Source organism: Equus przewalskii, chromosome 2 (assembly GCF_037783145.1).
Source record: "Equus przewalskii isolate Varuska chromosome 2, EquPr2, whole genome shotgun sequence".
Taxonomy (NCBI): Eukaryota; Metazoa; Chordata; class Mammalia; order Perissodactyla; family Equidae; genus Equus; species Equus przewalskii.
In genome coordinates this window covers 105,460,185-105,485,217 of record NC_091832.1, presented here as the reverse complement: position 1 = coordinate 105,485,217, position 25,033 = coordinate 105,460,185, and the positions used below count along the sequence as shown (strand labels likewise).

The window sequence follows — 25,033 nt, the reverse complement described above, 5'->3', positions numbered from 1 at the left end:
ATGCCCCAGTGGCTTTCTCTAGCTTTCAGGAGGAACTTCAAACTTCTTAATCCATGAGGCCCTTTCCAATTTGGCCCCTACTTCCTTCTCTAGCCTTCTCTCTTCTCCAACCCCTCCTCCGGAAGGCATTGTGCTCTTTCACATTTCCTGTGCCTTTCTACAATGTCACACTCTCTACTTCAGATCCCTTTCCTCCACTCTTCACCTGACCAAGTCCTACTTGTTCTTCAAACATCTGCCTCCTCCAGGAAGCCTTCTTTACTCCCTAGGCTCCAATTGTAGCTTTCATTTATTCAGGAAAATTTGCACACAGTAAAATGCAAAGACCTTACGTGTATAATTCAAGGGGTTTTAATAAATGTATACACATCCATGTAAACTCCACCCTAACTGGGATGTGGAAAATTCCCTTGTGCTCCCTCCCAGTCCATCTGTATCCTGACCCCCCATCAGCAAGCTTTCTTCTAATTTCTATCACCACAGATAAGTTTTGCCTGTTCTTGAAATTAATATACATGGAATCATATGATATTTACTCTTTTGTCCGTATTTGTGTGGGTCTATTTTTGGCCTCTCCAGTCTGTTTCTTTCATCTGTCTATCGTTACACCAATACTGTTCTGTCTTAATTATTGTAACTTTATGTGTCTTTCTTTTTTTTTTAGGAAGATTAGCCCTGAGCTAACATCTGCTGCCAATCCTCCTCTTTTTGCTGAGGAAGACTGGCCCTGAGCTAACATCCGTGTCCATCTTCCTCTGCTCTATATGTGGGACACCTGCCACAGCATGGCTTGACAAGTTGTGCATAGGTCCACACCTAGGACCTGAACTGGTGAACCCCAGGCTGCTGAAGTGGAACGAACCTAACCGCTGTGCCACTGGGCCAGCCCCTATGTAAGTCTTGAATTCAGATTATATGAGACATCCAACTTTGTTCTTCAAGAATATTTTGGCTACTCTAGGTATTTTGCATTTCCATATGAATTTTAGAATCAACTTGCCAACTTCTACCAAGAAGTCTGTTGCAATTGTGAATGTGATTATAATTATGTTGAATTTATAAATCAATTTTAGGGAAAATTGACTCTTAGCAATATTCAGTCTTCTAATCCATGAACATAATGTTCTTCTCCATTTATTGAGATCTTCTTACATTTCTCTCACCAATATTTTGAAGTTATTTTAGAGGTTTTGCATGTCTTTATTAAATATGTTGCTAAGCATTTTATAATTTGATACTATTATGAATGAGATTTAAAATTTTTCATTTCCCAATGTTTGCTCCTGTTATATATAAAATTGATTTTGTATATTGAGACCTTGATAAATTTACTTATTAGCTCTAGTATATTTTTTAGATTCATGGGTTTTCTGTGTAATCAATCACATCATCTGTAAATAGAAACAGTTTTGCTTTTCTTTTCCAATATTTATATTTTCTATGTCCTTTGTTGCCTTATTACACTTGTTTAGACTTCCAAAACAATTTTGAATAAAAATGAGAGTAGACATAATTGCCTTGCTCCTAATCTTAAATGTGAAGAGTTTAATAGTTCACCATTAAGTTTAATGTTAGCAGGACATTTTAAAAAACTACCCTTTATCAGAATAAGGAAATTTTCTTCTATTTTAGTTTACAGAGATTTTTTGTTGTTGTTGCATCATGAATAGGTGTTAAGTTTTATCAAATGCGTTTTCTTCATCTATTGAAATAATAATTTGCTTTTTCTCCTTTATTCTATTAATATGGTGGATTACATTGATTGATTTTGGAATGTTCAATAATCCTTGCATTCTTTGTATGAACTATAGTTGGCCATGATGTAATAAACGTTTATATATTGCTGGATAATTATGTGCCAATTTTAAAGTATTTTTTGCGTCTATGTTTATGAAGGATATTGGTCTGCGCTTTTCTTTTCTCGAAAGATTTCTCCCAAATTTTGGTATCAGGGTTATGCTCACCTCATAAAATGAACTTGGAAGTCGTCCCTCATCCTCTGTTTTCTGAAATAGTTTGTGTAAACTTGATATAATTTCTTCCAGAATGATAAAATTCACTAGGGAAACCATCTGAGCCTGGAGTGTTCCTTTTGAGACTTTTTTTTTTACTATGAATTCCATTTCTTAAGTAGGTATAGAACTCTTCAGATTTTCTATTTCTTCTTGTGTCAGTTTTGGTAAATTTATCTTGAAAGAATTTGTCCATGTCATCTTATTTTAAATATTCATTGATATAAAATTTTTAAAATAATACTCATTTGTTACCATAATGTCTGTAGAATCTGTAGTGAAGTCTACTGTTTTATTCATATTGGCTATCTATACTTTCTTTTTTGTTTATCAGTCTTGCCAAGGATTTGTCAATTTTATTAATCTTTTTAAGGAACAAATTTTGGAGTTTTCTTAATTTTCTCTATTTGTTTTCTATTTCATTGATTTCTACTCTTTATTATTTTATTCCTTCTACTGACTTTGAGTTTATTTTGCTCCTCTTTTTCTAGCTTCCCAAGTGGAATCTTAGATAATTGATTTTAGACCCTTTTTTCCTAGTATAAATATATAATGCTAAAAATTTCCTTCCACACACTCTTTTAACTACATCCCACAATTTTGATATGTTTTATTTTTATTACTATTAATTCACAATATTTTATCATTTGTTTTGTGATCTCTTCTTTGACTCATGGATTGTTTAGAAGTCCATTTCTTAATTTCCAAACATTTGGGGCTTATCTAGATATATTAGTAGTGATTCCTAATTTAATCTTGTTGTAGTAACAAATATATAAGATTGTGAAATTTATTTATTTTAAAAATTTATTGAGATTTATTTTAAGGCTTAGTATATGGCCTATCTTGGTCTGTTCTATACACACTTAAAAAGAATGTGTATTTTGAAGTTGTTGGGTGTAGTGTTCCATAAATAGTAGTTAGATCAAGTTGGTTGATAGTGTTGTTCAGATCTTCTGTAGACTGAGTGCTCTATCGATTACTGAGAGAGATGTGTTAAAAATCTCCAGTTACAACTGTAGATTTTCCTATTCATCCCTTTAGTTTGTCAATATTTGCTTCGTCTATTTTAAACCTCTATGTTAGATGCATACACATTTATGTTGTCTTCTCGAAGAAGTGATTTTTTTTTATCATTAGGAAATGTTCATCTCTTTCACTGGTAGTACTTCTTGTTTTTAAATCTATTTTGTCTGATATTAACATAGGCACAATACCTTCTTATAGTTGTTGTTTTTGTCACATATCTTTTTCCATCCCTTTACATTGAGCTTATCTGTTTTTATATCTACAGGGTCTCTTGTAGAAAGGATATAGTTGTGTCTTATTTTTTTTATGCAGTCTAGCAGTCTCTGCTTTTAAGTAGAAGGTTTAGTAATCAGTTATATATCATTGAATTTAAGTCTATCATTTCCCTATATGTTTTCTCTTTGTCCCATCTGCTTTTTGTTCTTGTATTCCTCCCTTCTTGACTTTTTTTAGGTTAATTAAATATTATTACTATTCCATTTTAATTCCCCTTATTTTTAGCTATTCCTTTTTAAATCCTTTTTAGTTGCTGCTAAGATTATAACATGCATCCTTAACTTATCATAGTCTGTGTGAGTGAATATTGGACCATTTCATATTCAATTTAAGAACCCCAAAACAATGTAATTCAAGTTACTACCACACCATCTTGTGCACTGTTGTTTTCATATTTTTTATAATCTTCACAATAAGATGTTATAATTTGGGGTAATAAAAAGAGATTTGTCTTTGAAAGAAATTACAAGAAGGAAAAACAATATTATTTTACATTTACCCATGTATCTGCCATTTCCAATGCTCTTTATTTCTTCCTGTATATCTGAGTTTCCATCTGCTGTCATCTTTTTAGTTTAAAGAACTTTTTAAAATAGTTCTTTTAGCAATTCTATAGGCTTTTATTTATTTGGAAATGCCTTTATTTTGCATTCATTTTTAAAGGATATTGTTAATGAATATAGAATTTTGGGTTGACATTTTTTTAAGCATCTTAAGCATGTTTTTTCATTGTCTTCTGTTGTCCATTGTTTTTGATGAGAAGTCAGACATCATTCTTATTGCCATTCCCCTGCATATAATGTTCTTTTCTTCTCTGAATACTCTTAAAAATTTCACTTTATCTTTGGTTTCAGCAGTTTGACTATGATGTATAGATGTGATCTTCTTTGTGTTTATTTTACTTGAGTTCCTCTAAGCTCCTTACGTCTATATATTCATGTTTTTCACCTAATTAGGGAAAATTTTGGCCACTATTTCTATAGATATTTTTTCTGCTTCACTGCTTCATTATCTCTCTTCTCTCCCTTTGGGACTCCAACTTCACATCTTAGACCAATTGATATTGTTTCGTATGTCCCCAAGCTTCTGTTCATTCTTCAATTTTCTTTCTCTGTGTTTTTCAAATGGGATAAGTTCAAATATTTGTATACAAGTTCTGCTATCTTCAATCTGTTAAGCCCATCCCCATAAAATTCTTTTACTTCTGATATTATAATTTTTGGTTTTAAAATTTCCATAAGCTTTATAGTTTCCATGTCTCTACTGAGATTCTAATCTATTTACTCATTAGGACCATTTTTCCTTTAAGTCCTTGAACACATTTATAATAGTTGCTTTAAGATTGTTGTCTGCTAATACCAATATTTGGATTATCCTGGGGTCTATTTTCTCTTGAATGCTTTTTCTCTTGCCTGTGGGTCACATTTTTCCTATTTCTTTGCATATCTACTAATTTTTTTATGCTGATATTATGTATGATACATTGTAGAGACTCTGCATTCTGCTGTCTTTCTCTAAAGAAGGTTAATATTTGTTATAGCAGACATTTAAATTACTGGCTCATCACTTGAATTTGTGAAGGCTTGATTTTACATTTTATTAGGGTGAGTTTGTTTTGGTTTAGTCTTAGGGTGAATCTTAGTCCTTTAATATAGTCTTTACTGCTAAAGCATAGCCCTTCTGGGGTTTTGAGAAAACCCAAAATGTTTACCAAGTCTCTCTAACTTGGTGGGAATGATCTGCATGCCAACCTGTCTCCACTGAAGTGAACACTAGTTGACACCTCTGCTCAGCCTTCCATATATTGCTATCCACTGGGCTCCTTGACATCTGCTCTGTGCATACACAATTCAGGGGCCATCCAAGGATTTGGGGCAGTTTATGTGCAGATTTAGAGGCTTTCTACTTGTGCTCCCTCCTTTTTGGTCTTTCCTCCTCCAATTCCCAGCTACTCTAACACCCTAAACCATGTCTTCTGATACCTCAAAACAATAGACTGAAACCTTCTGATTGAGTTCTGATTGCACCACACTTCATGGACAGGAGGAGCCCTCAAGGTAAAAGTCATAAACGTAGCTCTCACTCAGCATAGTTTCCTTCTTTCAAGAGCCAAACCTCTCCACTTTTTGCCTACTTTTGAGTTTCAGTGAACTATAAATAGTGATTTTTTAATATTTTATCTAAGGTTTATTATTGTTTTCTATGGGAGAGTTGATTGAATAGAAACTACTCTTCCTTTACCAGAACCAGAGCTTTCCCACTGTTTTTTGAACATTCTCCTGTCAGAGAATATGTCATATTGTATTGTAATTGTGAATTTAAGTATATGTCTCTCCCACTAGACTTTAAACTCTTTAGGGTATGATCTACTTACTCAAGTACCCTTAAGCAATGTAGCATTTGTTGTGCTCACTAAATGTTAATTGAATTAATAAAACTAAGAAGTTTGGTAACCAGGGGCTGGAAGTGCCTCCCTCTTCAGCACTTCTCATGTGGAGCATTGGTTTTCTCAGGTCAGCCATTTGAAGAGCATTCTGAGGATTACAGGGACGAATTGTCCTCCTCTTTTCTCTAGCTTTGATGATTTTGCCATTCATTTATAGTGATGGCAATAATAAAAACCAGGCCTTTGGCAATTAGTCTCAGATTATGGATTAACATGGTAAATAGGAAATAAAGATACATTATTGCTTGTTTTAATTTAAAAATGATTAGAATAAACCTCTGATTTGAAACAGCAGATGTGGTGGCCATGGCCATCCTCACTCTTGTGGAAGGAAATAGGGAGAAATAATATTCAGTCCAGCCCAGATGGATTTCCCAGCTCTGTGGAGCAGCAGTGGATTCCAGATCAGATAAAATGGAGTTTATGACCCCAGATTCTATTTGTTCTAATATGGTGCTGATGAGTGTCTGACACAGTAGTGTTTCCTGATTGTCAAAGAAAATATAAGTAGTGCAAATATTGTGGGATCTCAGGACCTTTTACTCCGTGTAACTTTCTACATGGCTTTGGTCCTTTCTGCTATTTCTGTGGTGATGGTGCTTTTACTACAAGGCATGTTTGGGGTGGGGGTGGGGGTGGACTCCACATCTGGCTCTGCGACCTGCAAGTGGCCATCCTACAGTCAGGAGCTAATGCTGTAACCTGACTGGTAGGCTTCGTAACCTGACCAGGCTTGTTTTTCAAAGATGAGAGAAGCGGATTCTACATTCTTGTTTTCCACAGATGGTTAGCCAGAGAGAGTGCTGCAGAGGGAGTTTCACACCTCAGTTTCATTTAACTAGGGGTTTGGTGAGGATCAGGATACTCTCCTTCTTTTATGAAAGTTATCTTTAAGGTAATTTAAAGTGCTGAGATTGAGGAATCTTAATTTAAGGGTCTTCAGGTCATAAATGACATAAATACAACTGAAATTAGCTTAAATATAAAGGGGAATTTATTGGCTCATATAATTAGGTTCATTGGTAAACCTTCAGGCACAGTGTCTCTCCCTCTCTCTCACTTTGCTTTTCTCTGTCTCAGAAAGCACTCCCCAAAGAGTGGCAAAGATCACCACTGGCAGCTCCAGCCTAAACCCTCTCAGCTTAGCAACCCCAGTAGGAAGAGAACATTTCTCTCTAAATAATTACAGCAAAAGTCACAGGAAGGTTTCTCCATGCTCTGGCTTGTGTTATGTTTCTACCACTGGAGCAGGGAGGAAGTGAGACCATCCTCAGTTGACCATGAGGACTGAGCGCTGGTCAAGTAGTGATTCGCAAACAAAAAGAGATCTGATACCAGAGGAAGGAGGATAGATGCCAGGCAGACAAAAGCAAGGGGTTTTGCTCTTGTTCGTTTGTTTGTTGAGTCCTTAACAGGAAGAAAGAAGTTCCAGCATTAAAAGCAGAAGCAACAGAGGCCAAAATGTCTGAGCCATTACTAGGCTTGACCTGATGAAGAGAGCAGAAGAAGGAGAGGAGAAAAGCTAAATAATACAGAATTGGTGAAAACACTGAGACTATACCGAGGAGGGCTATATTATGCAGAAAATAATGGTCAACTTTTGAAAGGAGAAGACATGACCAGAGACAGCTAAAAAAGATGATTTAATTGATGCGTTTAATTAAAGTGCTGCAACCTCAAATCCTTCTTCTGTGGCAACTACTAGGAACATTTTTTGATTTACTAGGAAACTGTGTATTAAAATACAATTCGTTGAGGCCAGGGTTGCAGAAAAGAGGTTCCCACATGAGCTATTTGTCATGAGCAGGATGAGGTGAATGGGAGTTCAGCTAAGTGTCACCAGTGGCAAAATGTTTCAAAATAAGTCCTATACTGTCAAATGTGTAAACACTTTGCAAGGTATTTTCCTGAGCCTTATTTAATTTTGTCTTCGTGAGCATTCTATGATGTTACGGCTGCTTGAATTATATCAGCGCTTTCACGGGGGAGGAATTCTGCAGTGTGTTTCTGACTTCATCCAAAATGAAGGGTTTGTCCTGGTTAAAGAACTCCTAAAAAGGGTCCCAGCTAGATTAAGGTCACTCTAGCAGGAGCCGCGGGCCAGGTATTTTGCCTGTTTAAGGGTCCTGTGAACTGCCCTCTCAGCTGCTCCTGTGTGAGCAGGACAGCAGCTAACAGTACCAGGGCAGGTTTCAAACACTCCTGTTCTTGTTCACACTGACTTCTGTAGGTCCAAGGAGAAATGATTTTCCTGGTCCTGAAGCTCCTTTCAGAAATGATCTCAGTAGTGGATATCTTTGTAAAGTCCAGGACTGAAAGAGCTGAGAAAATCTTTTAAAGTTTATACCATTGCTTTCTGCTAGGTGTGGGGTGACAAGGTCCTGACGTTTTAGAATTTGGGTGTCTGGATGTATTTGCATTGTTTCAATAGGTGGCAGCATGACCTCTCCTTTAAAAACTATCTTTTTAAAAGGACATATTCAGTGAAAACCTTCTGTTGGGATATTAAGAGGTGCTGATAATAATAAGGGCAAATAGGAAATGTTCCCTGTGACCCACCATGACTATATTCCTCATGGACACACAACACAAGTCATTTAACAGGTTTTGACCCACCAGTAATAACTTTAGAGCAAAAATTGTATCATGGAACCTCTACTTCGAATTCTAAGGCTGTTTAGTTCTCTTCATCATGGACTCTTAGCATATTGGAAAAGATTTGCCAGACAACACTTCCCCACCCACCATTTTGTGGATGATTCTGTTTCTACCCTGGCCACACCCTTCCCTTCTTTGCCTTCCTCAGAATGACCAGCTCTAAACTGTTCTTTCTTTTCGGGATCGATTTATCAATCAACAGATATAAATGTTTTAATTCCATTCACAATGGCATTTTTCTCAGGGACCCTCCAAGGAATGGTTGGTTCCGACTGAGTCAAACAAGAAAGGGAGAGGCTTACTAGAAGCTTGGAATCCATCGACTGCCCTATATTCTAAGAATATGAGTGTCTGTATCAGGGAAAATCTCTTCTGTTGGTGGTGTGGGAGTGATGGCTGCTCTGGGGTAGGAGTGGGTTGGTGAGGAGGGGTAGAAGGTCTCCTGGTATGTATGACTTGGGGTGCACATCAGTATTCTTACACTTGAGCACTCAGTCTTTGTGCTGCAAATATGTTTATCTCCAAAACTGGGTTCCTTTAGGTTGAGTGGGCTTTTGAGAATTAAATGGTAGCCCCCAAAAAGGAGGTAATCTATATAAAATATATATAATATATATCTGTAATTGCCTATGAACAAATATATCCTAACTTTCCTACTTCCATTTTGATAATAAAATTAATCTTTGCTCTAAGCCTTCTTCTTATTTTAAAAATAAACTTTTTTCTTTTTTGCTGAGGAAGATTTGCCCTGAGCTAACTTCTGTGCCAATCTTCCTCCACTTTGTATGTGGGTTGCTGCCACAGCATGGCTGATGAGTGGTATAGGTCCATGCCCGGGATCCAAACTTGTGAACCCAGACCACCAAAGTGGAGCATACAAACTTAACCACTATGCCCTGGGGCCAGCCCCAAAAAATAAACTTTTAAAAGGAAAAAAACGATCACTCTTACTGTAGCAAGCACAGCTGGTGTCTGTTCGGATGCCCTTGGATCCTTTTCATTGGGTCTATGTTCCCATCCCATTTGTGCACTTTGGTGACAGCTTATCCTTGGGACACTCAGAGGATGGCCTTCAGGCACTGGAGCAGCCTCACCTGTGTCCTGAAATTCCACAGACATAAGGGTCATTGTGGGAGTACAAAAGCCCAGTCCCTTTGCCTCCAGGCAGAACTAATGTAATTTAAGCTCCAGGGCACCCTGCAGGATCAGGTTGATCTGGGGCTTCACCTTAATTTACACCCAGCCAGGATTTCCCTTCCCACTCCTGCTTGCCCCACTCCCTTCCTAGTTTCTCTGGGAGCATTTCCTTAGTAAATCACTTGCGCTGGAATCTTTGACTCAAGTTCTACTTCTGGGAAAACCCAACCAAGGATACTTACTGTTTTTAATTCTTTCTCTCTCTCTCTCTCTCTTATTCTTTCTGTTTTCTTTTGTAAGTTAGATTTGGGAAATTGCTTGAATTAAGATTATAGGGGAGAAACACACAGCAACACAAACTTTTATTCTCCAAATTGACGATCTCTCAGCCTTATAGGAAGGTGGTAGCATAATCAGAGCTAGTTTAAAAAGATAATTTTAAAGTTGTTATTGGACAACCTAGAATCTCCCTTTGAGGCAACTGCTGGGTTATTCCTTCCCTCTCCTCTCTGTTATCACTCAGCCAACTGTTTTCCTGCTCCATAGTCTCCTCCAACTTTTGCATTTCTAGGAGTGCCATGTATCATTCATCTGACAGAGAGGATTTCTTTAAAACACCTTTTTCTCTCATTTCTAACTTTTTATTGAATTTTAGCATAGCAAAAATGGTATAAATCATGTCAATAAAAACTTCCTCCTGGGTCAAGAAATATAGCAGTACTAGGACCCTGGAAGCACCCTTCGTGTTCTCTCTCAATGGGTATGCTCCGTTCGCCTCCCCACGGATAGCTACCATTGGCCTTCTAATACTATCTATTAGTTTTGCCTGTTTTGGAACTTTATGTAAATGCAATCATAAGATAGGTATTCTTTTGTGTCTAGCATCTTTTGTTCAACGTTATGTTTCTGAAATTCAGCCATGTGGCTAGCTACTGTTCATTTACTCAGTATTGAATTCTATTATATGACTATTCCAGAATCTGTTATTCCTTTTTTAAACAAATAATTCCTCCTATCTAAAGCCAGCCCTGGTGGTCTAGTTAAGATTCAGCAGTCTCACTGCCATGGCCCAGATTCATTGCCTGGTCAGGGAACCACATCGCCCCTGTGTCTATTGTCATACTGTGGTGGCTGTGTGTTGTTCTGATGCTGAAAGCTATGCCACCAGTATTTCAAATACCAGCAGGGTCACCCATGGTGGACAGGTTTCAGTGGAGCTTCCAGACTAAAATGGACTGAGAAGAAGGACCTGGCCACCCACTTTCAAAAAATTTAGCCATGAAAACTCTATGAATAGCAGCAGAGCATTGGCTGACATGGCACTGGAAGGTGAGAGGATGGCACGAAAAGACTGACTAGTGTTCTGGCTGCTGTACATGGGGGTGCTAGGAGTTGGAATGGACTTAACAGCACTAACAACAATAAAATCCTATGTAAAACATCCCCCAAATTATCTTTGTGTTATAAAGAGCAAGCACATCTTTTGGGTGCTATCTTTGTTTTTAGGGCCTCATAGAGAATTAAATTGTTGCAAGAAGGAAATGACTTAGAAAAAGTACATTAATATATTCATAATTTAATAGTACATATCATTTCAGAAACTACCAGTTCCTTCTACAAATATTTAATGAGTTCTTTCTATGTTCAAGGCATTGTTCTATTTGCTGTATATACAGCAGTGAACAAAACAGACCCAATCTCTGTCCACACTGAGCTTTCTAGCTGGGGCCAGATACAATAAACATACAAATTATTAAAATATATATGTTCAGGGTGGTAAGTGCTATGGAGAAAAATAAAGCAAAGGTGTTTGGGGGTGGTTTACAATTTAAAATACAGTGGTAGTCAAAGAAGTCCCTGTGGAGAAGACAACAGTTGAGCCTGGACATGAAGAAGGTGAAGCAATGGATCATGTGGACATTTGGCAGGAGAGCCTTCCAAATGGAAGGAACAGAAAGTGCAAGTGCCTTAGGTGGGAGTGTTCCTGGAGTATTAGAAAAAGGAAAGAGTGCCAGTGTGGCTGGAGTTGAATGAAATGAGGTTAGAGAAGTGAGAGTTAGAGGGGATGCGACCATGTGGCCCTTGTTATAGCTCTCAGGCTTTATCCTGAATGAGATGGGAGCCATTGGAAGGTTTTAAGCTGAGGGGTGACATATTCTGAGCAGTTTTTTAAAGGATCATTCAGCTTGCTTTGTTGCAAATAGACTTTGGTGAGGGGCAAGGACAAAAGCAAGAAAACTATTTAGGAAGGTATTACAATCATCTGAGTGAGAGGTTGTGGTGGCCTCGAGCAAAGTGGAAGCTGGAGATGGTGACAAGTAGTTGGATCTAGAGATATTTTGAAAACATTTGGCAGTTATCACTGGCTTTGGTGATAATTGGATTCAACATGTAAGAGAGAGATGTCAAGAAAAATTTCAATGCATAATCATGTATTTTGTGTTTAGTTCAATTCAATTTTGCAAACGTTTGTTTTCTACTATATGCTATTTACTGTATATGAGGCACTAGGCTAGCAAGATGCGTTCCTTCTCCCAAGGGGCTGATGTCCTGGAAAGGGAAACACATACAAATCAATAAATTTGTATACACCGCCTTAAGTCTAATAAGCAAAGTATGCTCAACATCTGAAAGAGGGGAGAGCTTAACACTGTCACAGAGATAGAGTAAGATGGTGATGAAAATCCTTCTAGAGGAAGTGATGACTAAGTTGAATGTTGATGGATGAGTGAGGATTTTTCTGGATGTTACAGAGGGGGTGGAGGAGTAATATTCCAGGGAGCGATCACTGCAAGTACAAAGGCATAGAGGAATGAAACAACATGGTGTGTCTAGGGAACTAGAAGAAGATTGGATTGGCTGGGATGTGAAGTTCAAGGTGAAGAGAGGCTGGGAGCTGAGTGGAGCAGATGATAAAAGGTTTTACATGCCCTGCTTCGGGTCTGGGCTTTATTCCAAAGGAGCGCCAGTGCAAGGTTTTAAATAAGGGAAAGTTGTGATCAGACTTAAGTTTTAGAAAATATCACTCTGGTGGCCATGTGGAGGTAGATTGGAAAGAGGAGAAGGCAAGAGGCTAGAAACCCAATCAAAAGTTATTGAAACCATTGCTGAGAGCCTGAATTAAGGTGATGGCAGAGGAAGTAGAAAAGAAAGAGTGGATTTTAGAGATAGAAATACCAAAGCCCAGTGACAAACTGGTTATAGTGTATGAGAGAGAAAGCAGAGTCTGGGAGATGCATTTCCATCAATTAAGATTAAGGAACACCGGAAAGTAGAGGAGGTGGGAAAAAGTGATGAGATCAGTTTTGACGTGTTGAAGTGAAGGGCCTGGGAGATCAAGATGGAAATCTCCAGGGAGAAGTTGGATGTATGGACCTGAGATTTAGCAGAGAAGTCTAGCCTGTACCTATAGATTTGGGAGTCAACAACATATAGGCGGGTGTTTAAAACAACAGGAACTCATTCAACTGTTCAGGGAAAAGGTTTAAAGTGAAAACGTGGCCAAGGACAGAATCCTCAGGAACATCAATTTCTAAGGGTAGGACAGAGGAAAGTAAACCAACAACTGACACCGAGAATGTATGGTTAGAGAGATAAGACAAGAAACCAGGGGAAAGAACAGCCTCCAAAATCAAAGAAGGGAAAGAGAGGCATGATGAAAGGTAGCAAAAGCCATGATAAAATCTAGTAGGATAAGGACTTAGACATTTTTGAGTTGGGTAATTTAGAGTTCATTGTTGCCCTGAGAAAGGGCAATTTTAATGATAACGGTGATGGGGTGTAGGATGGGTAGAAATCAGATTATAGTAGTTTGGTAAGTGAATAGGAGGTAAGGGAGTGTGGACACATGTATAGACTACTCTTTCAATGAGTTTGACTGTGAATACCCAAATCTCTCTACACATGAGACAAGGTCATGCCCAGACTAACCTGTAGGTGGAGGACTGGAGTAGATGGAGGCACCTGTTGAAGGCAGTTGAGTGTTTAGAGCTGAGAGTGAAGTGAGAAAATGACATCAGTAAGCCAAATTGGGGATTTTGAAAGGGTCCCGAAAGGTAAGGGGCCAGAGCCAGTGTCTGAAGCTGGATTAGGGGAACAAGACAGAACACCTACACAGAGAGTTAGTAGGCAGGTACTCAAGAAGAATAAGATTATGTATTCTGCTGAGTCTGGCCCATGCTCAGTGGGGGAGGGAGGGAAACTAATAATGGGGAGGAGCAAAAGCCTGGTCGTTGTGATGAGGTCTTGGGACAGATGTAGTAGAAGTAGGGCAGTTTGGGAACTAAGAGACTAGCAGGTGATGGTTTTATATATGTAAAGATTTCAGACAGACCAAGGTTCCAGGTGATGAAGTCTGGTGCATGGCCATGGGAGTGGGCTGATGATGGGGTAAAAGATGCAGGTGTTTGGAACTGAGGCAGTCAAGGTTCTGGGAAGCTACAGTGTTGGTAGAATCCTCCTCATGGGCACTGCCGTCACCCAGGATGATGGCAGAAGTTGGCTTCAAGGAAAAGAACATGCGTAAGTCTTCAATGAACATGGAAGAATGTTCAGGAAATGACAGTCATCAATAAGAAGTGAGAGAACAAAAAAGCTAGATGGGGTAAATTTCAAAGCAGCAAAGAGTTTTGCACAAAAGTCTACATGTAATGGGCATTAGGAAGGAAATCCTCAACTCCTCCCAGACCTGATATACATTTGGGAGGGTTGCAAAGGAAGTGGTATCCTTGAGGGACAAGAAGTGGAAAGTTCCCTTTCAGTGAAAGTATGTAAGGAGAAGGGTCATCATTAGCATGTACATGTAAAAACTATATGCTCCCAGAAACTAAGGATCATCCTTTATTTTCTGCTAAGACTATTGAATTAAGGGTTTCCAGGGAATCACAAAAGACAGTTATACTGACTGGGTAGTATTTAATAAGATCAGGTCTTAAATAAAAAGCCATAAACATAAACATTTAAAACCAAATATATAATAAATAATCATTAAGTTATAAAGTACATAGTTCATATTAAAACTAAATTCTCAGATGCAAATGTAAATACAACAGAGCAATAATATAAAATAATGCTACAATTTTATACAAGTGTCCAAAGGAGGCACTTTCAGCTAAAATAGTAAAAATCATGATTAATTTTCCCTGAACTCTCATAACCTACAGCAATGTTTTCCTTCCTTCCTTCCTTCCTTTTTTTTTTTTTTTTTTTGGAACATTTTCCTTGTTCCTGCAGTGAGTGTTACTACAAATACTATTGAGATAATGTTGAGCAACCGAACATCAGCTTCAGTAGAAAGTTTTACGTGGAAGTATGGTCAGATATTCCTATAAGAGCATCTAGAACTTTAGAGACTCATAGACACATAAAGCTTTAAAAAAGGCAAAATAGACCTTGGAGGTTAAGTCCAACACCCTCATTGTACAGATAAGGAAATGGAAACCCAAAAAATGTAAGCAAGTGACCACAATTTGACAGCCAGCCAGATTTCAGGTCTGCTGTATTACCATCCGTAAGTGAACAGTAATGTTCATGGGTTAGCCTTCTATCCCTTTTGAGGGCTGGCTAAGTCTTGAACACAGAGCAGTAAGATGGAGCTGTTCAAGTCTCACTTCTTCATCTTGTTTATTCTGATGCATTGCTTTTCTTGGGATGCTCCTAGGATCTTTACCCAAGTCTTTAAACTCAGTTTAGTGAAAGCTCTTAGCCAACACTCCATTAAATTATTTTTACTTTTAAGGTAGAATCTCTGGTCCAACTGATTAGAACAGAGATTTTTAACAGTAAACACACCAAAATAAATATATTATTTTAAATATAAAATCACAGTGTCAAAGAAGTCAACAACACTAAAGCCAGAAACAAGAAATAAAGACTCCAGCTTCCCCAAGTCGACTTTGTGCTTGCCTTCCACTTTCATCCCCACACCCTGGCCTGGCACAATTTGACACTTAGGCAGGCTTTAGATGCATATTATCATTATTATGCACATATTTACATGATTGCTTTATAATAACATTTCCAAATTTTAAAACAGAGTACCTTGTTTCTAATGATAAAGCATTTCATTGAGATTTGATGAGATTATTAATTCCTAATATACCTTTTAGGACTATAAATTAACCTGTATTTGTTTTTAGAATACTTTCAAGTAGATAATTTTTCTTCTCAGAGCATAAAGCATTTCCCATACAACATCCTCTTGCACACTCACAGCCATTTTTAACAATAAGAGATTCTCAAATAGCTTATAGCATTCTAGTGAAAAATTTATTTTTCTAGAGTTTTTAACTTCATATTTAAATAAACTGCTGGAGTTGATATGAAATGGCAGTTAGAGCAGATTGCTTGTTTTTACTACCCATGATTAAAAGATTGGGATGTTTATGCAAAAGTCTGTTTTCTATTAGGACAGGAGTCCTACCCTCTTGATTTGTCTCCTGATTTTGATTTTATATAGGTGATTGAATTTGCCGTATGCAAAGCATGCAAACACAAAGAGTCTGTCATTTTAAAAAGAAGAAAGGAAGAAAGAAAGAAGGAAACAAACATTTGGGATCTTTAGCTCGCTCTCATACAATCATAATAATTTGAGGAGAGCTACGAGACTTTTTAAAAACTCATTTGGTTCCAGAAGACCATCTGATGTATGTCCCTGTATAGATTTTAATTGCCATTTCCACAAGGTTAAAGTGTTAGCTTATAAGGGAACTTGAGTTGGGAAAGGTACCATTAAACTCATGTAAAGACAAAAAGGCTAAAAGAGTCTATTCCATAAATACATTCATACCTATAGTATTTAAATATTTTCATAAATCCCAATAAAGAAGCAAGACTGTTTTGTAGCCATCTGGCAAAGCTATCCCTCGGTACATAAATAAAATATATATTTATATGTTAGACATTCTGAGATAAAAAGTAAACTCTTCAGATATACATTTTAAACTCTCAGTTTTCATTTCCTTAAAAGAAAAAGACTTCAACTTTTCATTTTGATCCTATGCCTCTATATTTCTCAGCTTGAATAAAGGTATATAAGTTTTAAGTTATGATTGTCAGAGACCTCATTCTTGTAGTAATCAAGATCAAGGCTAATATAAGATCAATAAATCCAAAATTGTTATTTTGGATTCAAATTTTTGAGCTTTTCCCCCAACCAAGAAATGTTATATTGGGCAGTAAGATAAAATAAAAACTTTAGAAGTCATAGAAATCCATAACAGAGGAAATTAGACTCTAATTGAGTAGGAAGTTTTTTCAAGTTGACCAAACGCAAAGCATGTGAATCAAACTGAAGTGTTGCATAGCAATTTGGGGGAAATAGTCCTGACTTGGAACACTTATCTGAGTTCTGTTCCCCATCACTAATATATTGTCCTCCTTCATTTGGAATACCAAGAAGTGAGTTTCCCTGCTATGTTAGAGTATGTAATATAGTGTCCAGCTTCAAGTGAGATCCTCAGGAATCTTCATATTCCATGTGTTCTAGAGAGATGCTGATGAATCATCTGTGGAAACAGTATTCCATGAGTAACTTAAACATAAGCAGTCTAGACAGATGAAGATGAAATAGAAAATCAAATATAATTTAAGTTAGATACCTTTTGGATGAGTGATTTCAGTCTTTCTAGGAATTCTTTGAGTGGTTTTTTCTCATAAGAATCACATGAAGGGCATGTCTAGAAATCAATGAAAAAGTAACATTCTTCTTTAAAACTTTTTTCCTATTTAATAAAATGTTCATTTTAAATTTGTTTTTTCCAATTGGAGACACAAGTCATGTTCACCGAAAAAATTTTGGAAATACATAAAATCATTCAGAAAATAGCATTGGGAAAAATCACTTATAATCCCATCCTCAGAGATTACTGCAATGTTTTGATGTATATCCTCCTGGTAATTTTTTTCTTTGCATTTATGTTATTTTCACTGGTAGATAATTTGCTTTTTTTACATTTAACATATCACAAACATTTCCTACATGTTAAATATTCTTTTTTTTTTTTTTTTTGAGTAAGATTAGCCCTGAGCTAACTACTGCCAGTCCTCCTCTTTTTGCTGAGGAAGCCTGGCCCTGAGCTAACATCCATGCCCATCTTCCTCCACTTTATACGTGGGACGCCTACCACAGCATGGCTTGCCAAGCGGTGCCATGTCCGCGCCCGGGATCTGAACCGGCAAACCCCGGGCTGCTAAGAAGCGGAACAGTGCAAACTTAACCGCTGCACCACCAGGCCGGCCCCTAAATATTCTTCAAAAATATGACACATAATGGGGCTGGCCCCGTGGCCGAGTGGTTGAGTTCGCGCGCTCCGCTGCAGGCGGCCCAGTGTTTCGTTAGTTCGAATCCTGGGCGCGGACATGGCACTGCTCATCAGACCACGCGGAGGCAGCGTCCCACATGCCACAACTAGAAGAACCCACAATGAAGAATACACAACTATGTACCGGGGGGCTTTGGGGAGAAAAAGGAAAAAATAAAATCTTTAAAAAAAATATGACACATAATGCTTACTTTATATTCCAACACAGGATCAAACTATTACTATTTTTGGACACATAGATTGCTTCTGACTTCACTATTGTATGCAATGCTGCAAAGAATATCTCTGAATAGTTTTTCATGTGCATCTTTGTTTATTTTATTTGATAAATTTCTAAAAGTAGAGTTACTAAATTAAAGGGATAAACATTTTTTAGGCTTTTGATATACATTGTAAAGAAGTTTTATCTCTATTTATATGGAGCATTCTTACCATTATTGGGTATTGTTAAAATTTTAATTGGAAAAAATAGAATTTCCTTCTTTTAACTTGAAATTATAGGGAGATTGAACAATTTTTCATATATGTAATGCCCATTTATATTTCTTTTTTAAAAAAAATTGTTAGTTTATGTTCTTTATCCTTATTCCTGTTGAGAGACCAACACCAGGCCATTGCTTGGTATTTAGCATCTCTAAAGCCAGTTTGATGTTGTGGTGAGAGCATTTGACTAACAGGTGGAAGATATAAGTTCTAGATCTCATTCTGGCACTTACTATTTGTGGGGCTTGGGACAAGTCACTTAACCTCTTTGGTCTCACTTTCTCATCTATCAACTGAAAATGCTTAACTGGATAGTTCTAAGGCCAGTGCCAGCACTCCCATTCCATAAGTCTTTGATATTGGGTTTCAACAGGATGCTCAGCTTCTTTGTTTCTGAGGAAAGTTTTAGAGGGATATATTTCACATTGCAACCTGGCCAACCAATCATAGGAAATAAAAATCATTTTGACAATATAATTAAGATTTCATTTGAATCATATGTGAAATTACTTGGAGGAGAGAGAACTGATAAAAAGTTTCGAGTAACTTATCTTATGTGTTTATCCACTGGTTTCTCTTAATGCTTGAATTACTGAGGAGAGCATCAGCATTGCTTATGAGTTAGCATAGGAGAGCTATACAAGAGGGTCTCAGGGCCCTCCCAAACTAGGGACTATTAAAATTCCCCAGCCAAATAATGGGGCCTAGTTATTTAAATGTAGTACTGACTCTGTGAGTGTAATATTCCTTGAGACAGGAAGGCAAAGTCTGAGATTTATCCTGGTCTCTTGTAGGCTGTCTTTTTTCTTGCAGGAAAAGTAAGATCTCTCTTCTGTTAATAAGAGTATAAGTTACATGTCACCTATAATGAGAGAAAGTACTTTTTAACTCTTAACTTGTAACTAGATTCTCTATCTAATGACTTCTTACCTTGGGAAGCTATATTAACTTATTCCAGCTACCAGGGACTGTTAGTAAATTCTAATTGGTTTTCTGGGCACTTTGAAGTCTGTAGACATAGAAGAGATGACTTCAACTTCTCAAAACACACTATCTATGATAAGGTCTGACTGGAAGGAAGGCACTGGAGGGTCTGGCTACAAGAGTGTGCGTGTGTGTGTGTGTAATGTACTAGATAGATGACAATGACAATCTTACTGGTCTGTGTTTCTGTCTTCTCTCTGCATTTGTGGGAGGTAGTTTCCTCTTCAGCTGTTTAATTAATACATTGATTTTCTTTTCGTTGTCTCCTGCATTTGCTGACTTTAGTTGAACCTTCTGAAAACATGAAAAAGCCGACTGCTCACAGTGTCTCTGAAAGAGAAGTAATTTGTATATATGTTAACAAAAGTTATTCAGAAAGTAAAAATGACCCTCCCAATCCCTTTTTTCTTCTACTACAGCATCTTGGATCACATTCATTTCAGTAGAGAAGTGAGGAATGATTTCATATCCTACTTAATCTTTGGGCTAAGAGTCTCCTACAATTAAAATTCCCCCTTGTGTTAGGGAAGAGAGGACATTTCCTCGCCTCACAGACAAGAGCAGGGAGCCTCGCTTTTCCACAGTTCTTTATTCCTAATGCCTTTTTGAGTCTGGGTGCTGGGCAGGACTTTTGTGTTCCATACAGGAGAGTTAGTTTGGTGTTAGAACACATTTTCTGAGTTATGAGACTCTAAAAGTAACACTGTGACTGGTGGCAGCTTGGGGTGAGTTATGCTATAGTCTGATCAAGCATCTTCATTTGTTTTTGTTTCTCTCTACAGTGGACGTAGGAGTATCTAACAGTGACATGTCTTGAGCAGCATCTTATCCTGCACAATACCTGACTTGTTGCTAGTGAATACTCAATAAATATTTGTAGAGTCAACAAATGAAGTAAATGAGTAAAGCCCCTCCTCCGGGGAAAGGAAGTGGTACCTACCTCTGATGGCATATTCCACATCTAATATTCAATACACCTGCCATAGAGCACGCATGAGTATTCTGAAATCCTGTTCACAGTCTCAGGTCAGCTAGGGTAGGGTTCTGCCTGAACCAAACAGTCAAGGAACAGAATTTGAGACTTGCCCAACCAATGGGAGGGAAGACTGTTCCTTAGAAAGTAAAAGTAGTGTCTCAGAGAATAGAGAAGTGGACAGAACAAGGATCAAAAACTTGTCTCTGGGTTTAGTCAAATAACTAGTGACTAGTGAACAAGTCAAAATCTTAGAAATCAAATGGAAAGTGAAATGGAATTTATTGGAAGAACAAAATTTATACTGACCAATGAAAACATTTTAATGCCGATCCAAGAGCTTGTATCCAAGTTACTTTTTTCTCTCAGCAATTGTGTGTATACGATGCTACACCTCCCCATGCCCCGCAAAATTGCTATATTTTCATTTCATTAATATATATGGAAGCCACTGCAATATAACCAGAAGCCTCAGTCTCTCTCAATTCCTACGAGGGCAGTCCCATATTTAACGCTATTACGAGTCTTCTCATGGACAATCAGCTGAAAATAGCATCTGGCCTGCTTTGCATTTTCCAACCCATATGCTTACCCAATATGAATGTTGATTAATAACTTGCATCTTTAAGACACAGCCCCATCGGGCTTGCTTTGCATACTTTGCCACAAGCCGAGAACCAGCTTATCTGGTTTCCTTCTATCAGAGCAGCTTGCCTCTCATAAGGGCAAGGTAGTGTCCTTTCCATATGTTTGCCAAAATGCTTATTTAATAGAAACTATTTATAAATGTTAATTATAGCACTTTTTTTTTCCTTGAAAACCACATGTTCATGTTTGTTGAAGTTTTTTCTTTTCTCTTCTTTTTGACCACAACCGGCTTAACTTACTGGAAAAAAATAATATTCATATTTAAAGAGGTAAATTTTCCAGCTGAAACTGAAAACACTAACTGTTTCATCCGTGATGATCTGAGAAACCAGCATTTCTCACAGAGGCCCATTTTGCTGAGTTAACATTTACCCGTGCATGTTGAAAGAAAATTAGGTTCCAAAGAAGTACAGGGGCCCTACCGAATGAACTCCCTTGAGACGATATTGCCAGGAATAGTCGAGACAAGTTTACACCTGAGAAAGCCCTTCCAAAAGGCTCTGAATGGCATCTGGACACTGATGCCCACACTGCCGGGGCTGTGCTCTTTCTCCTGCCCTTACTTGTTCACCTGTGCTGATAGACAACGGTATTTTGTTTTGTGCTTCCTGCAAGCAGCGGGGCTGTCCCTGGCAGTGTGTGGTCCAGGACAAAGAACTGCTGGATTTGACTTCATATGCACATCAAAGGCAGCCTCAAAGAGGAAAAGAAGTGGAGGAGCTGTCCCGCTAACTGATTTAAGAATGTGTTGAGAAGGGGAGTGGAGAAATTAATCTTGATTCAGGCAGCCACAGGTGCCCTGTCACTCATGGGGTTTACTGGGTGACCCCAAGTTCATGTCTAGCACCACCATCTGGGAGCTTAACCATTGCTCTCCTTTGCTGTGCCTTTGACAGCAGACTCTGAGGGCCTGGCTTTGTTTTCTTCATCCTTTAACACATGAAAATCTGAGGACTTATCTGTCCTACACTAGTTTTGCAGAATAGAGGGAGCAGAAAGGAAGTCAAAAGCAAAAGTAACAAACCACTCCTCTCTTCAGCCAGAGAACAATCGAGTGCTGCTTTTGCAAGGAAGCACACTTCCCTTTGTTGTTTTGCAATTGAATATTTGAAAATATTTGCTTTCTTACAGCTTACTTTAACCTACTTATTCATTGTTGTGTGTGTGTGTGTGTGTGTGTGTGTGTATATGTATGCAAAGAAAGCTCTGGCCATTCTCACTAGGAAGTCTGGCTAACTGGACAAAATTACCTTTGTCCTATACACAAATTAGGTTTATATCAGGGTTTCTCAACAGTGGCATTATTGACATTTGAGGCTGGATAATTCTTTGTTTTCTGGGCTGTCCTGTGCGTTCCAGAATCTTTAGTAGCATCCCTGGCCTCTACCTACTAGACGCTAGTAGAAACCACCCACACACACACAATTGTGACAACCAAAAATGTTTCCAGACAATGCCAAATGTTCTCGGGGAGCCAAACCACCACCAGTTAAGTACCACTGTTTATATAATTAGAAAGAGAGAGAAAGATGCCTGGAGAGGCCAATTAGAGATCTTGGATAATCACTACATATCAACATTTATATGCAACATTTAAATGAATTTATTTTCATTAAACTTTTTAATCTTTTAAAAGCTCTTATAGCCCCTGCTTTGATGCTAGCCCTGAAAAACTTGATATAACCCTATTTATATAACACTATATCCTGAGTTTGCCTGCCATAAGGATCTTAGTTATACCATTACTCACTTGTATCATAGCCAGCATTGCTTGATGAGATTATCAGGTAGATACAGTGTCACTGAGACAAAGTCTTCTCATTATGATGTAAGATAAAAAAATGTCGCTTTAACAAAGCATATAAGGGAAGTACCCACTGAATCAACTTGAGTTGGAGAATGGAGTATCTTTCTTATTTCTTATTTTGCAAGTTATAGACTGCAGCTAGGAAACTCCAGAAAGGACTCTAACCAGAGCAATTAAACAAGGATGCTGTTAAACAAGGATGTGAGATGCTGAAAATATGTTTTGATAATTAAGACATTGATTAAGAAATATTCTTACTTATTAGAAACGTCTTTCCAATAAGCTGAATGTGCTACTTTCATTTTAGATGCTGCTTATTAGAAAAGGACCTAGTAAATGAGAGTGGTTAGGTTCAGAGCTAAGAGTGAATTTTAGAGAAAAGCAATAGTTGTGACTCATTCACTTTCTACATTTTTACACATAGTCATTTACGATAATTGTTTTCTTTGCGATGTATCTTCTTAAGTCTCCCCCTTTGTAGTGCCCTAATTACTGGTAGCACTTTTATAGTAATTCTAATTTATGCAGTTAAAAGTCTGTGACAATGAAAACATTTCCCCAATTGCGTTGTTATCCTCAAGGTACCAAACCTGAAGACTAGATTGAAGTTACCAAGGAAAAGATCAGCACACAACACCCCAGAGCTATATGCTAGGCCTCTTCTTCCTGGATCTAATGGATTTAAATGGCTTAAGAGAACGGAATGAGTTGTTGAAAATGATCCTTTCAAAAGACCTCACCGAAGGCCAAAGACAAGACTCACTGAGGCCAAGGTATATATATTCTAAAGGATGACCTTGATTTCACACTATCTTTCCTTCATGCTGTTCCTGTAATCTATCTTTCCTTCCTTCTTTCTTTTCTTCCTTTCTTTCTTTCTTTCTTTCTTTCTTTCTTTCTTTCTTTCTTTCTTTCTTTCTAGTTCTTAAAAGGTGAATTCGTCTTCTTATGTTATGTATCTCATTTTCTTAGATAGGCTTACAAAGAGGGCTCAAGAGCTTTCATGCACAAGGGCTCTTAAAATGTAATTAGTTGGTCATTGTTCAGAAACTGATTGTAGTATAGATTTATTTTCTAGTTTTGTTATTCTGTCTCAACAATACTCCTTGGGAGTACTCTTAGAGATATTTGGAGATCAAAATATATTTTATAAGGTATGTAGTGTTTTATTGGGTGGCTTGTTGAATATTTGACCAAAATAGAAATAAGTATTTTACCAATTATTAAACCCCCAAATTCATTGAAATTAAGTATATTCCTAAATAATCATGTTAATGCCTTTCTTAATTGGATTTAAAAACATATCAAATATATTTCATGAGTAAATTCAACTGGTCTTACCTTTACATCTTCTGGAGCTGGCAGAAATTCAGGATCCTAGAGCAAAAGAAAATTAGTTCTTTTTTTTATAAGTCAAAAAGCTCGTTTTATATTAATTGAAGAATATTATTTGAATTTTGTTGTGACAAGTATGGCCTTACCAAGTCATTCACATAATTTTTCAGCTGATCAACAATATCTATAAGTTGACGCATTCTAATCAAGAGGCGATCTTGGCCTTGGAAGCTTGATTTATGGGCCACTGTCCCCAAGAAGATGACCATCAGGCAGATGACTATCCTCTCCATGTTGCCAGGACTGGATCTCATAAGTGCCAGTAGAACAAGACCTTGGTCTCAGTTTTCACTTCAGTTTGACTGTGAACAGGTTGTCAGTAAAGCTACCTATTTATTCATCCTTCAGGGAGAGGTAAAGCCCTCCCATTGCAGCCTGGAAATCTTTGTAGAATGGATGAATGTGAGTAACTCGTTTTTCTTTTCCACTGGCTAGGTATACGTGTGCATGTGCTAATGCGTGGGGGCAGGGATTGATGGAGTCAACGAAATGTGCCCCATCTGCATCTTAGACAGGAAAAAGAGAGAAATGGGTGAATTCCAATTTTCAGCATGAATCAAGAAGTGGGCATGGTAAACAGTAGATACTACTAGACTTCAAAGAAGTAAACAAAAACACTTTGATCTCTCTTTCTCTGCCTTCTCTGGCAGCTTACCTGTACTCTCTGACAGTCATAAGGGCATTTCAATAATGAGTAAAGTGGCAACATGTGCTTTCTTGCAGGACTTTTTCTTATGATAATAACTATGCCTTTTGACTGAAATCATCCAGTATTCCATCATAAAGGTAGGAGGAGAGCTACCTGTTAGGAAATTTTAAATATCAGGGGTATTTTCCATATTAGCAAGAATATTTGGGGTTCTT

At 37.6% G+C, this 25,033-nt stretch overlaps 1 protein-coding gene and 1 long non-coding RNA gene across 2 annotated transcripts; one reads left to right on the top strand and one right to left on the bottom strand.

Moving 5' to 3' along the window:
* The first annotated feature begins 670 nt into the window (after positions 1–670).
* LOC139081821 (uncharacterized) lies at positions 671–24,391 on the top strand. Its single transcript, XR_011537217.1, has 3 exons — positions 671–893; positions 23,356–23,547; positions 24,280–24,391. It is a non-coding gene; the product is annotated as an uncharacterized lncRNA (long non-coding RNA).
* IL21 (interleukin 21) lies at positions 14,636–24,423 on the bottom strand. Its single transcript, XM_008530608.2, has 5 exons — positions 24,256–24,423; positions 24,116–24,151; positions 19,521–19,676; positions 17,157–17,234; positions 14,636–17,063 (listed from the first exon to the last, which is right to left on the bottom strand). The coding sequence occupies exons 1-5, from the start codon at positions 24,421–24,423 to the stop codon at positions 17,025–17,027; spliced, it is 477 nt and encodes a 158-aa protein (XP_008528830.1). The 3' UTR covers positions 14,636–17,024.
* Between the last annotated feature and the right edge of the window lie 610 nt (positions 24,424–25,033).

What these genes read in the sequence shown, in the direction of transcription:
- IL21 (XM_008530608.2), bottom strand. Translation starts at nt 24,423, where the DNA reads ATGAGATCCAGTCCTGGCAACATGGAGAGGATAGTCATCTGCCTGATG. An exon ending in CAGCTCCAGAAGATGTAAAG is followed by an intron (nt 19,677 to 24,115) that starts GTAAGACCAGTT and finishes CTTCTCTTTCAG; the next exon opens with AGACACTGTGAGCAGTCGGC. An exon ending in TGAAATCACTCATCCAAAAG is followed by an intron (nt 17,064 to 17,156) that starts GTATCTAACTTA and finishes CTGTTTCCACAG; the next exon opens with ATGATTCATCAGCATCTCTC.